General features: G+C 35.2%; 1 protein-coding gene across 4 annotated transcripts in view; it reads right to left on the reverse strand.

The window, feature by feature from the left end:
• LOC131993300 (reticulon-4-like) overlaps positions 1 to 13,264 on the reverse strand; it is a 38,590-nt gene extending 25,326 nt beyond the window's left edge. Inside the window, exons 1-2 of one of the 4 annotated variants that reach the window (XM_059359139.1) lie at positions 12,551 to 13,264; positions 1,994 to 2,047 (exon numbers count right to left, since the gene is read on the reverse strand). In XM_059359139.1, coding sequence (XP_059215122.1) covers positions 1,994 to 2,047; positions 12,551 to 13,076 — 580 coding nt within the window. In that variant the 5' untranslated portion in view covers positions 13,077 to 13,264. The remainder of the gene's footprint in view (positions 1 to 1,993; positions 2,048 to 12,550) is intronic. The other 3 variants (XM_059359140.1, XM_059359141.1, XM_059359142.1) reach the window with 3 other exon arrangements.
• Between the last annotated feature and the right edge of the window lie 626 nt (positions 13,265 to 13,890).

A 13,890-nucleotide genomic window follows, 5' to 3' on the forward strand; every position in this document is an offset into this window, starting at 1 on the left:
TTACAAAACTGAGGCTTCAATAATTTAGTTGTCATCTGTCGGAAAGAATCCTAATAATTCTCATCCAGATAATTTGTTTTTTTCCCACAGGATTTTATGGTTTGATTTGTTTCTGTTGGATAAAGTCCAAGAAGAACACTCTTATTTTGAAATAAAGGCCCAACCATGATCGCCAATATGTGTTCCTTTACTGTTACTCTACCAAAGAGGTTTGGTTCTTTTATCAGCAGGATTACAGAAAACGTACTGGCCAGATGTTCATGGAACTTGGTAGAAGGTTGTAGCATAGGTCAAGGCAGAATCAGGGCCAAAGCAAAGTTATTTTTTATTTTTGTTGGAGAGAGGGCATGTGGGCATTGCAGAGTTCCTTGCTCTCCGAGTGTCCTTCTAGTTATTGGAGTTATTTGGTCAAAACTGAAGAAAGAAGTTCAAGGTTTCCTACAAATAACGGTCTGCTTAGAACTTGATGCAATTCACCTTATTTTCAGTAAGTTAGAAGACGGCAAACTAGGGTCAGGGTTGGGCCTTGTTAACTGTGAAACATTTTGATGGATGATGTTGTTGATGTTTAATTCTTTTATATTGGTATACTGGGGCGACTGTGGCAAGATATTGAGCCCCAAATTGCTCCTGATGCTGTGATATCGGTGTATGACTGGATTCCTGCTCTTTAAGTGGCGTCTATGACTAGAAAAACATTATACAAGTGCAGTCCACTTACCATTTTATATTGTATATTAATAACTTTTTGTATTCATTACAGTTTTGAGCCCATTCACAGCCAATCCTCACCTAATCACCAATTGTTCCTTTGGCTAACTTTGCTTCTGACTAGTTATGTGCGGGTCCGAGTTATTTTTAATGGGCAATCGGCAAAAATATGCATCAATGAACCATCCGATTACAACGGCAAACCACCAACTTTATGCATTATAGCAGCAAACTGTTGGGGCGTTTTATTGCATAAAAGTGTATTGTTTGTGACGTAAGCAGAGATAATCTTTGTTTCAGGGAGAGAGGTAACCCACCTCCACTACAAAACTGGTTTTGGTGGATGTTTTCTCTTTATGTTGATGTTGGGTTGTTGCCCGTCTTACTTGACTTTGTTAGAGCAATGTTCAGTTCTTTGTAATCAATTAAAACTTTTTTTAAAACTTTTTTTACTCACTTTACTCCTTAGACACTTAATTTCTATTTTTATATTTTCACCTATTTGATGCTCTTTTGTTATTTCTTATTTTAGTTATTCTATTAGCATATATTGTGATTGTTTTGGAAACTTTGGATTAATCTGGAACCAGAATTTCCTTCAGGATTGATAAAGTTCTATCTTATTTTATGTAACGGCGAAAACCTCCAAAATAAGACCCAATAATATACACTGAACGATCTTTTGAGTGTTGGTAAAGGTAAACCAATATGTTTTTTAAGCCACAGCTCTAAAGTTGTACTTTGGGGTCAAACAGGACTACATTATGTGGTCTTCAGACTCCCTTCCTCAGTCGGGGTTTGGCAGCATTGGTCTGGTGATCTACGTTTACCAACGTGGGTCGATGCACGGTGGTAAACAACATGTTTTTGCCCCAGGTCTGGCGCCAATAAACCATGCCCAATCCTTCTTACAAACACAAACTGTTAAGTGATGGTAGATAATGATTCCTCTCAAAAGAACTTTAACTAAATATGGCTGGTGTCAATCACTGAGGAGAATCATTATTCCCACTACACTACTGGTGTCAGTCAGTCTATCTACAGCAACAACCACAATGTGAGTCACAATGCAACACAAGCAGAAGTCAAAACATCCAGTTAAGTGTTTTTTTTAAAGTTACAAACCGACAAGCATCGTCTGTAAAACTCTTGACAGGTGACAAAAATCTACAGCTGGTGCATGCACGGGGTTATTTTTGCCACGTAAAAAAAGACAAACGGAGGGAGTGGACTGAAGCAGTGAGGAGGACGTGGGGAAACACAGCGAGCACAGAGAACTTGCCTGTAGGGAATTGCATCAGAGGATGAGGCTGAGCTTTAGAAGGAGAAGGTACATCTGTGGAGGAAACCAGAGAAAGCAGCAGAAAGTGAGTTTAGTCAGCCCAGAAGAAAGAAAAAGAGACGACAGGAGGAGACAAACACAAAGTCACCAACTCTCAGCTGGGAGGTTTTAATCACAGCTTGTCTGTGTAGTTAAGGGAAACCACAAGGCAGACACGTGGGTCCCTGCAGGTTTCCTTCACCCAGATTTTAAATAAAGTTCCCCAGAAATCCCAGTCTGCAGAACCAAGAAGAGCAGAATATTCAGAAGATATTAACAGACTTAGGGCTGGGCGATATGGACCAAAAGTCACATCCCGATATATTTAGGCTGAATATCCATATACGATATATATACGGATATTTTTATCGCAAAGTGACAGCAAATGTTCAGTCAAAGTCAAATATGACCATGGTTTTCTTGAAAATAACCAAGATCATCATCAATAAAACCATGTTAAATGTCTAATTTAAGAGCTGATATCTAAAGTCTTATCAGCTATTTTTGTTGTTATCGTTATATTTTACCAAACAAATGTACCTTTAGTTGTACCAGACATTAAAATTAACAAGAAATTGAAGAAAACAATGGTGGTCTAAATTTTTTTTAACCATGACTGAATTTTTGGTCAATTTGTGTCTATTTTGATAGTTTTGTGGGGGGGGTTTTTTAATCATTTTTACAGTTATTTTTGGTAATTTCGTGTCTTTTTTGGTCATATTTACAGTTTTTTTTTTTTTGTCATTTTTACATTTATTTTTGGTCATTTTGGGTTTTTTTTTGTAATTTCTACATTTATTTTTGGTCATTTTGTGCCTAATATTTTTTCCATGACTGTAAATACTGTATAACAGGAGTACCTTTTTAAAAAAATCAAAGCTCCATAAAGTGCACATTTAAATAAATAAAAAATCGTAAATAAAAATAGCCTTTGAAATAAAATAGGCCAATCTTTTTCTGAATTAGTCAAGTCAAAGTTTATTTATAGAGCACATTTAAAAACAACCTTAGTTGATCAAAGTGCTGTACAGTTATTAAAAAAATAATAAAATCATACACAAATAAAACTAAATCTGATATATTTTTATATGGATATCTGGCCCAGCCCTCCTCAGACCGTCTGTCAGGTCTGTAGATATTTATTCATGAGGACAGACAGCAGACAGGAGAGATAAAGGAGCAGCTGAAGATCAGGAGGAGGTGATTATGTTTAATGGTTTCTAATCCTCAGAGTTCACAGAGAAACACGGCGACGCCACGGCAACAAACTGGACAACACAAACCTTTAAATAATGTCAGAAAACTTTAAAACTCCAGCAGTTAAAGGGGAAAATAAGTGTGTAAGCAACAAATACATTGTTGCATTGTTGATTGTATATTGTACAAATGTATTCAGTTAAAAGAGTACACAAAGTATGGAGAGTTGAAGTGAAACATATGTGCACATATTTGTATTTAAATATACAGAAACGTATATCTTATCTTATTTTTCTTTTTTTTTTTATAATATACTTTTTTAAAACAACCAACAACATTATACAATCAAGAAAAATAAAAAATACAAAAACATAGCCAACATGTGTCCATAAATAAAATATATTTAAAAAAAAAAAATGTAACCTATGTTTTTTAAATTTTATTTTACTTGATTGTATGATTTTGGTGAGGTTGGTTGAAAACATAAATAATAAAATAAAAAATAATAAAATAATGTTTCGGTAAATTAAATATATAAACACATACATATATATATTAATATATAAAAAAAATGAACAAACAAATATTGTGAAAATACTTTCAAAACTTGAGCAGTTAGTGTTAAATAAAATAAAATAAATAAAATCATGTTTCTGTAAACTATATATATATATATATATATATATATATTTAAATATATTAAACATAAACAAAAATATTGTGAAAATCATTTCATAACTTCCGCAGTTAGTGTTAAATAAGTGTGTGAAAAAAATAAAAAAATAAACAAATACAAATATTGTGAAAATACTTTCAAAACTTCAGCAGTTAAAGTGTTTAATAAGTGTGTCTGTGCATGCTCCATAATATATTCTTTACAGTATTTAATATTATCCAAACATTCAAATATTAATTATAAATGTCCAGTTTTAAGTAACAGAGTACTGAGAGTATTTAGTATAATTATGAGAACGGGAAGGAATGTTTATAAACCCAAACATTATATTACTTTATTCTTATTTTTGTGATTTTATTAATTTTTGGCCGAATGTTGTCCATGTGTTTTTTTCTTGATTGTATCATGTTGTTGGTTGGTTTAAAATATATAAATATAGATATAAAATAAAAGATAAATCCTCCCTGCTGCAGATTGAGACACGTCTGCAGACTTCAGTGATTAAATCAGAGAAGTTGCCAAACAGAGGAAACTGTGAAAGTTCAACTGAACAACAAGAGACGAAAAAAAGAGATTAAAATCTAATGACTGTAATGAAGAACAACACGCTGGAAATAAAAGGTTTCTGTGTCTGTTATCAAACCAACAACATGAGGCAGGAAACAAGAACCAGAGACACAAAACAGGACAAAGACGACTAGAAAACTACAGATTCCTCTAAAGAAGAACAAGTCAAACTGGAGATAAGGTCAAATATATTGAGTATGAACACATAGAACTAGGTTATATTAGTAACCAACATTCACAATTATTCACCGAGCAGGATTGTGTTTATGAAAGTAAAAAAATCTGCATTTTCTAAATCAGATTTCACGTTCTTTTGGGGTTCAAAATGTTGATCCACACTAAAAAAAAACAAGTTGTAAAAAATAAACGGTAAAAAGTCTGGCAGTAAAAGCAAACTCGTAAAAAGTAAATTTACAGATATTTCCTTTATAAATACAGATCATAAACAGTAAATATCTGTATTTAAAACATATATATGTAGAACATTACTTAAATATAATTATTTCTTTCTTAAAACATTGAATTTAAAGTTTTACTGTAAGAGAAAAGAAAGTTGACTTACTTTTACAATCAGAAATGTGTATTTTTTTCCTTTTTTTTTTAATTTTATTTTTTTACATAGAAGTCACTCTTAATTAACATTCAGTGATCAATGATTGGCTTGTGAAAGCAAAAAAAAGAAAGATCAGATCATTTTCAAAATCAGATTTTATATTTTTTGGGTTCAAAATGTTGATCCACACTAAAAAAAACGAATTGTAAAAAATAAACGGTAAAAAGTCTGTAAGTAAGTTTCCAAACACTGTTAAATAACAGTAAACAACCAAGTTATTTTACAGATAATTCCTTTAGAAATACAGATAATAAACCATTTTAAAAATATCTGTAGAATAATTACTTAAATATGACTTTCAAATTCCAAATTATTTTTTAAATGGGTTTTTGTGCGTTTAAAATGTTGATCCACACTAAAAAATAGTTTCCACTTACAGTCAAATAACAGTAAACAACTGCAAGTTAATTTACATATACATATACATATATATATATATATATATATATACATATACATATATATATATATATATATATATATATATATATATATATATATATATATATATATATATATATATATATATATATATATATATATATATATATATATATATATATATATATATATAAAAATAACAGTTAATATCTGTGGAATAACTAATGTGTTTTAACTTTCTTGTAAACATTGAATTTAAAGTTTCACTGTAAGAAAACAGTCACCTTACTTTTACAATCAGCAATATGATGAGTACGTTTAATTAAAATTCACTGTAATTTAACATCCAAACCATGATTGTGTACATAAAGTACAAAAAAAAAAAAAAAATCAGATACAAAATCAGATTGATGTTTTTTGTGTTTAAAATGTTGATCCAGTAAATCAAAGTGAAACAATCAAGATCAGCTGATATAAGGAGGTTTTAAGTGGAATTTACAAGCCACAGGACACATTTGATCCACTTTTATGGAGGATTATTGATATTTATTTATCAGTAAGAAATCAGTGAGCTGAGAGGAAACTGCTGTTAAATCTCTGATCTCCTTTAAGCATTAAAAGGTTTAGAACTTTCCTCCAGGCTGAAAATCAGACAATCAGTGGAGACTTCATCAATCAGGAGCAGCTGAAGTTCATCAGCACATTAGTTGGAAGCTTCAGATTTGATTTATCTGCAATATACATTTATGCAGATCTCATAATGTGATTTTCATCATCATCATCATCATCATCAGGAGATCAGATGGGATGAGGCGGTTTATGAAGGTTTATGAAGCGTTCGTTACCTCTGCTGTGGAGTTTAACGCTGCAGCCTTGAAGGAAACCTGCAGGATGGAACCAGTAAAGAGCTTCACATCAAAGAATTATGACTTTTATTATTGATTTATTGATTATTGATTTATTGATTAAACGTTATTTTAGGGGTGTGCCATATCGTATCGTTCACAATAATATCGGTTTTTTTTTTCATGGTTATAAAAAATGCATATCATGATATTGGCAACGTTCCTACTTCTTGATGTAGTGGTTAAAGTTGTTTTAATCACAAAAAGCTACTTACTCCCTGTCGCTAAACACATGCAGCTTTCAAAATAAGAGCACAGTGTGTTAAGAATCCACCACAGAATTTACAAGAAGACTGTCAAAATAAGATGTGTTAAATAAAACATACAAGAACCTTTATTCTCCTTTACAAAATTTCTTTAAAATATGCCCCCCAGAACCCCTAAATGGTTATTTTTATTATTTGCTCATACTCAACAGTCAAGAGTAAATTTTTTCTATTTGGCAAGTGTTGAGATTTGCACTTCAAACTACATTTTAGATTTTTATTTATTTATACAGACTAAAAAAAATCATATTTTCTATATCTTTTTAGGTATTTCCTAATATCGTCAAGAATATCGTTATCGCAAAAAATGCCTGCAATATCGTGATATTCTTTTAGGGCCATATCGCCCAGCCCTAGGTTATTTACCAGGTTGTGACTGTTGCCTGTTTTAAGGTTTGAGCAGAGAAACAAACATGAGTAATGAAGTGAAACTAAACGTCAGTTTAGATTAAATATCAGACTTTAACTGGTGGAAAAACACTAGTTTCACTATGTTCTGACATTTTTATTGGACAAACATAATTGGCATTAACATCGTGAACCCTGCAACCTGAAAGGCAAAAATTACACCGTTTATGACACATTATCATCATTAATAATAATATTTAATTAGTTGAGCTTATTATTATAATTATTATTGTTGTTCTGATTGTGCTGATTCCATAAAGCTGCAGGACTTAGAGATTTACAGAGATTTTATATGTTGTAGTGAAATAAATAAATAAATAAATAAATGTAGAAATCAGCTTTACAGTAATATTGTGATATTAATTTCAACTGTATCAACGAGTCTAGTTGAAAGTTATTTTTGTCATCAGTGGGAATTTAACATTTTTTATTATTTTATTTATTCTGATTATTTTTTTATCATGATTTTATTTATTTGTATTAAAGTTATTTAGTATTATATTTATTTTTTATTGCATTATGGTTATTTATTATTTTATTTATTTGTATTAAAATATTTTATTGAATGTATTTATATTAGTTTATTATGAATATTATTGAATTTATTTATATTATTAGTTTATTATAATTGTATTTATTTATTTATTATAATTGTATTTATTTATATTATTAGTTGATTATAATTTTATTTTACATTATTAGCTTTTCACTATTTATTATAATTGTATTTATTTATATTAGTAGTTTTTCCATTCTCTATTATAATCATATTTATTTATACTATTATTTAATTAATTTATTAGTTGTTAAAAAAAAAAAAAAAAAAGGTCCTCTGTCAGGGAATATTCTGTTCAAAAAAATAAAAAAATCTGCTCCAAAACAACAAAAGAAAAGCAGCAAAAATGTATAACTAGCTTCACTATATAAATCAGCTAAACAAGTGATTGGTATTAAAAGCTGGTGGTTACCAGGGTAACTTGTAGTCTAAAGCTAAAGAAACGCTGAGTGATTCAGCAGCTGCAGCGTTTCTGCTTCTGACGCTGATAAACGACGAGACGCTTCACATAAAGAACTCAATGTACAGAACTTTAAAATACACAGTGAAACACGACTCCACTCATTATAGTTAACAGTTAACCAGAGACCCTGCTGACACACACACACACACACACACACACAGACAGACAGACAGGCAGACAGACAGGCAGACAGCAGAGAGGGAAACTGGCCTGCAGCTAAAACAATCCAATAGTTGACCTCACAGTGACTTTTATTCTAACAGAGTTCAGTCTGATATCATCTAGAATAATAATAATACAAATAAATAAATAATAATACAGTCAGATTTCATCTTTATGCTGAGCTGAAGCTATTTTTAAACTATTTTACAGACATTTACTGCATCATTTACAGGGTTTTTAATCACAAATATCTATCTATGAAGCAAGAAGTGTGTGTGTGTGTGTGTGTGTGTGTGTGTGTGTGTCTTGCTCATGACACAAAGGTGTGCATTCTCGATTTTGACGATTTTTGAATGCATTTTTCTAAACATCATTATTTACGTAGGACGTGTTGCAGCATTGCACTGTTTCCGATCGGACGCCTTTTAGAGGAGCCCCGTCCCTTTTAGAGGAGCTCCGCCCCTTTTAGATGAGCCCCGCCCCTTTTAGAGGACTTGGAAATATCAACTAATGAGGCCACTGAACTGGTTTAGTGAATATTACTTGGAACGAATGATTCAATTTACAGACAAAACTGAGGACACACAATAACAAACACTCACTAAGTCATGCACCACATGAAAAACTGATGTTTCAAAGTAAAAGCACTGAATTTGTATTTCTTTGCAGGATTTATAAAGATGATTGAAATAATAATTACAGGGACGAAAAATCTCTTTTTTTCAGTGAAGCATTTGCAGGTTATTTAAGAGTAAAATAAGACAGTAAACTTCTACAGTAACGGTTTTATTTCACAGTGAATGAGTGCAGCCCCGTGAGGCGTTCAGGGGCTCTGAGAGAGTCTGAGCTTTAAGGACAGAGACAGAAACGGAGACTCCCGGGACGCTGGCAGCTCTAAGCCTCAGAGCGTGATTTCTCCTCTCATCTAATCCACCTGACGCATCACAAGCTGCTCACAAACACAAACACACACTGACGGATGTAGGTGACCCACAAACCAGACGGAGCCGACAGAGTGTGTGTGTGTGTGTTCTTGTACTTCCTACATAGTGAGGACCAGGACACGTATTTAACCAACAGAGTGAGGACATTTTTGCAAAGTGAGGACATTTCGGCCGGTCCTCACTTCTTTAAAGGCTTTTTTTAGATTCCAGACTTTGTTTTAAGGGTTAAAGGTTACATGATAATGATAATTAACTGAAACTGTATTGTGTGGTTACAAAACTAACTAAAATTATAGTGAAAATGTCCTTCGTTTTCATCTTTGTCAACTTTTTTCATACATAATGAAGATGGATCAGACAAAGGAAATAAAGGCAACATTTACTGTGACCTCTTTTAATCTCCCACCCAACAAATACCCCATTACAAAAAACTAACACTAATAAAAACTAAACTAAAACTAAAGCATTTCAAAAAATAAATACTAAACTAAAACTAGCAAACTCACTCTAAAAACTCATTAAAACTAACTGGATTTGAAAACAAAAATTAACAAAATTAAAACTAAAACTGATGGAAAAATCCAAAACTATTATAACCTTTCAAGGAATTCACTGTCCCAATGAGGGTCCTCACAACGATAGAAGTACAAGAATGTGTGTGTGTGTGTGTGTGTGTGTGTTAATGTTCTCGTCTGATAATGCTGCAAAAATTATATATATATTTTCACATTTCCTCCGTTCATGACATGAATCGTGTGTTTGATAAAATGTCAGAAAACTGAAAAATAGTGATGAAAATATTCTACAACACAAAGTAAAATCTGACCAACACACAAATATTTAATTTAATATAAAAAAAGACCAAGAAATAATTACTGAGCCTGCTTTGCTACAAATGTCCTCCTATTTATAAATGTCTATTTATTTATTTATTATTATTTTATTTATTATATTAAGTTTGTTTATTTCATTATTATTCTGTTTATATATTTATTAGTATTTTATTAATTATTATTATTATTATTATTATTATTATTATTATTATTATTATCATTTTCAATGGTTTTCTTGATAATGATTTTGGTTATTATCAATAAAACCATGTTAAATGTCTAGATATCAGCTCTAAAATTAAACTTTTATGAACTATATTTTGTTGTTATCATTATATTTGTCAGAACAAATGAACCTTTAGTTGAACCAGACATTAAAATGAACAAGAAATTGAAGAAAACAATGGTGGTCTCATGATATTTTTTCCCTCCATGACTGTATCTTGGTCAATTTGTGTCCATTTCGATCATTTTGTGTCCTCTTGTGTCACGTTTACATCATTTTTTTTTTGTCATATTGTGTTTTTTTAGTCCTTTTTACAGTTATTTCTGGTCTGTGTTTTTTTTCGGTAATTTGTACAGTTATTTTTGGTCATTTTTACCTTTATGTTTCGGTCATTTTGTGTCTTTTTTGGTCACTTTTACATCAATTTTTTTGTCATATTGAGTTTTTTTTGTCATTTTAACAGTTATTTTTGGTCATTTTGTGTCTTTTTTTGGTCATTTTCACATCTACAGTGATGGAAACATTCTTAATAACCAAAATCATCACCAATAAAACCATGTTAAATGTCTAGATATCAGCTCTTAAATCAAACTCTTATTAGCTATTTCTGTTGTCATCATTATATTTGTCAGAATAAATGTACCTTTAGTTGTACCAGACATTAAAATGAACAGGAAATTGAAGAAAACAAGGTGGTCTAATCATGTTTCCCACGACTGTATATAAATATATTAATGTTTAAAGCGGGCTTGTTCATTATCATAAATCAGAAGCATTCCAACAAGTCCAATAAGGTTTGCAGAGTAACTAAAGAAGGAAAGCAGCTGATGAGACAGAAGCAGCTACAGGGACAGAAAAGAGGAAACTCACTGATAAAAATGAACCATAAATCAGATGAATGATCTTTAAAGGGTGTGAACACACGGCTGGAGGAGCCTCTTTTGTTCACTGTGGTGGTGTATCACCTCCATCAGCAGGCCTGCCAGCAGCCCCACCCTGCTGCTGCATGAGGAGGCTCACAGGCCTGTGTACCTGCCACATCCCAGTAAACAACAACAACAACAACAACAGCCTCCGCTCACTATACACAGAATGTGATAGTCGAGGAGGAGATAAAAAGGCACTTTTAGAGGCTCCAGAGATAAAGAGGAGCAACAAGGAGGTGACAGGCCTCAGACTGGGGATGGGCTAGGGTGGTGGTCTGGGTGGAGGAGCAGCAGGAGCAGCAGGAGGAGGAGGAGGGCTGGGTGAGTGGAACCAGGCCGGACACACAGCAGAAAGGTGCCAGTGTGTGATTAAAGGCGCTATAGAGGAGATGAGGAGCCGCCAGGGAGTGGACCACAGCGGATTCCTTTGTTGTGACTAATCTCTGCTGCTAACCATGCCGCTACTTCCATTATCGGACAGGTGCTCACCCAGCCTGCACCTGTTTTAATGTCTTCACATCACTTAATGCATCTAATGTGACACAGAAAAAAGCCAATATGACATTGCTGATATAATTAAAATATCCAGATTTCACCTGAATTGTGTTGTGATGTTGTTAGCCTGCCGGTAAGGAGAAACCTCACACCATCACACGGCATGCTAATGAGCTTTAAATGACACTGGGTTGACAGCGGAGTATTTAAAAACACTTTAGTCGCTGTTTCTTCATGTTATTTGTGTTTTAATTGGAGGGGAAAAGCGAGATAAAATGGTGTCCGGTAATGGAACTGGGCCTTAGCAGCAGCAGCGTGCACGCAGCGGCTCGAGGCGGACAGCAGATGCTCAAATCAGCCACAAATCACACACACAACGGCAGAAATATCATATGTTGGTGTAAAAGGTTGATTTAATACGTGTCTGGTGGTATCAGGTGGAAGGACCCGGTTGTTAGGCTGCAGTTCGGGTGTAAAAGCCCGGTGAAATAGTGCCACCTCATCCCGGTAACATTATGCTTCCTGCCGCTTATTTGTCTAAACAGGTGGGCCGCATTCCTCCAGCACGGCCCCGACCGGCCCAGCTGCCCGCGGATCAACCGGGGAAATGCTCAAAAACACCCAACATGCTTTCATCTATAACCGATATGTAGAAAAATGCTGATTAAAGTTGCGTAAAAGGTGTAAAACGTGTCGCTCAAGGCCCCATATTCACCCTCCGAGTCTGCATATGATGAGCGCACCATGCAGACCGTCACACAGCCCTAAAAACACGGAAAATTACCGCAAAAACCTCCGTTTAAACGGATTTAACGGACGCTGCTGGTTAATAATAAACACATTAATCTGATTAAATTAGTTTAAAGTCGCACATATGTGCATTTAGAATGATTGACTCACATGACGCCGGAGCCGGTGGTGCTTCCTCCGTCACCGCTGGTCGCTGTGGAGCCTCTGCGGGGGTCGGAGCTGCTGTCCGCGGCTGGAGGGCGTCGCTCTGCGGGGCAGGAGGCTCCGGCTCGGGGGCAGCGGCGGTCTGGGGCTCCGGGGGCTGGATCTCCGTGCTCTCCGGCTCCACTTTAGGGGCGATGACTGCAGGCTCCTCGGTGGCTAGAGAAGGAGTGTCGGGGACAAAAGAGAAGCTGGTGGAGTCCGGGACTTCTGGTTCTGGTTCTGGTTCCTCCGGTTCCGGTTCTGGTTCTGGTATCGTTCCCGGCTCGTGCAGGGCTTCCGCCTCTGTGAACTCACTGTCTGCGGCTAAGTGTCGGTCCAAGGCGTCCTGAGCTCCGCCGACCAAGTCCACAATGTCGTCGATGCTGACCAGGTCCTGGTCCGGCTCGGCCTGGTAGTGGTGCACCTCCTCCTCCCCGAACAGAGGAGGGCTGGAGGAGGTGGTGGTGGAGGAGACGTGCTCGCTGTCTGCCATTTTTCTTTTTTTATTGTTTCCCTAAACTGTCTTCAGAGGTGGAGGAGAAAAGTTTCAGGTCCGGTGTTTGTCACCTCGTGGTTCAAAGTTTCCTCCTTGAGGGAAGAACCGGGTCCTCCTCCTGCTCCTGCTCCTGCTGCTCCTGCTCCGAGTGCTCCTGGCTCCGGGGAAAGTTGGACAGACGAGTCGGACCCGAGTCTCAGATGGACACTGAAGTTTGAGGAGGAGAGGTGGGAGGAGGGGGGTCATCCAGGCTGACCAATGACCTGCGGGCTAACCCCTGAGTGACGTGACCTCTGGCCAATCAGAGCGCGTCAGAGCAGAGGCCGGCCCCGCCCCGCGGAGTGGAGGTGTAATGGGACACCTCCTCCTCCAAACCTCCGCTAAAAAAGTTCAGTGTGTTCTTCTGACATAACTTCAGCTCCAGCAGGGCACTTATTGCATAACTGGAGCTCCTCCTGCTCCTCCTGCTCCTCCTGCTCCTCCACAGCCGACACATGTCAATCACGGAGCAGCAGGGCTGCAAGAAGTTATCAAGTTTAATTTAAAACCACTAAAAGTTAAAGTCAAACTGTTAAAGTGTCATTAATTAAACAGAGTGAAAAACCAATGATCCGAGTTTGGAATGGACCATTCTTAGAGTGAGAAACATGATACTTGCTGCTTAATTAAAAGCTCCATTACCACAGTGTAAAAGTACTCTGTTAGAAGTAAAAGTACTGCATTTATAATGAGGTAAAAGTACAAAAGAATTAGCATAAACTCAACTGGAATAAAAACTTAAAAACATAATGTACAACTGTAAAAAGTTTGA

Source organism: Centropristis striata, chromosome 20 (genome assembly GCF_030273125.1).
Source record: "Centropristis striata isolate RG_2023a ecotype Rhode Island chromosome 20, C.striata_1.0, whole genome shotgun sequence".
NCBI lineage: Eukaryota > Metazoa > Chordata > Actinopteri > Perciformes > Serranidae > Centropristis > Centropristis striata.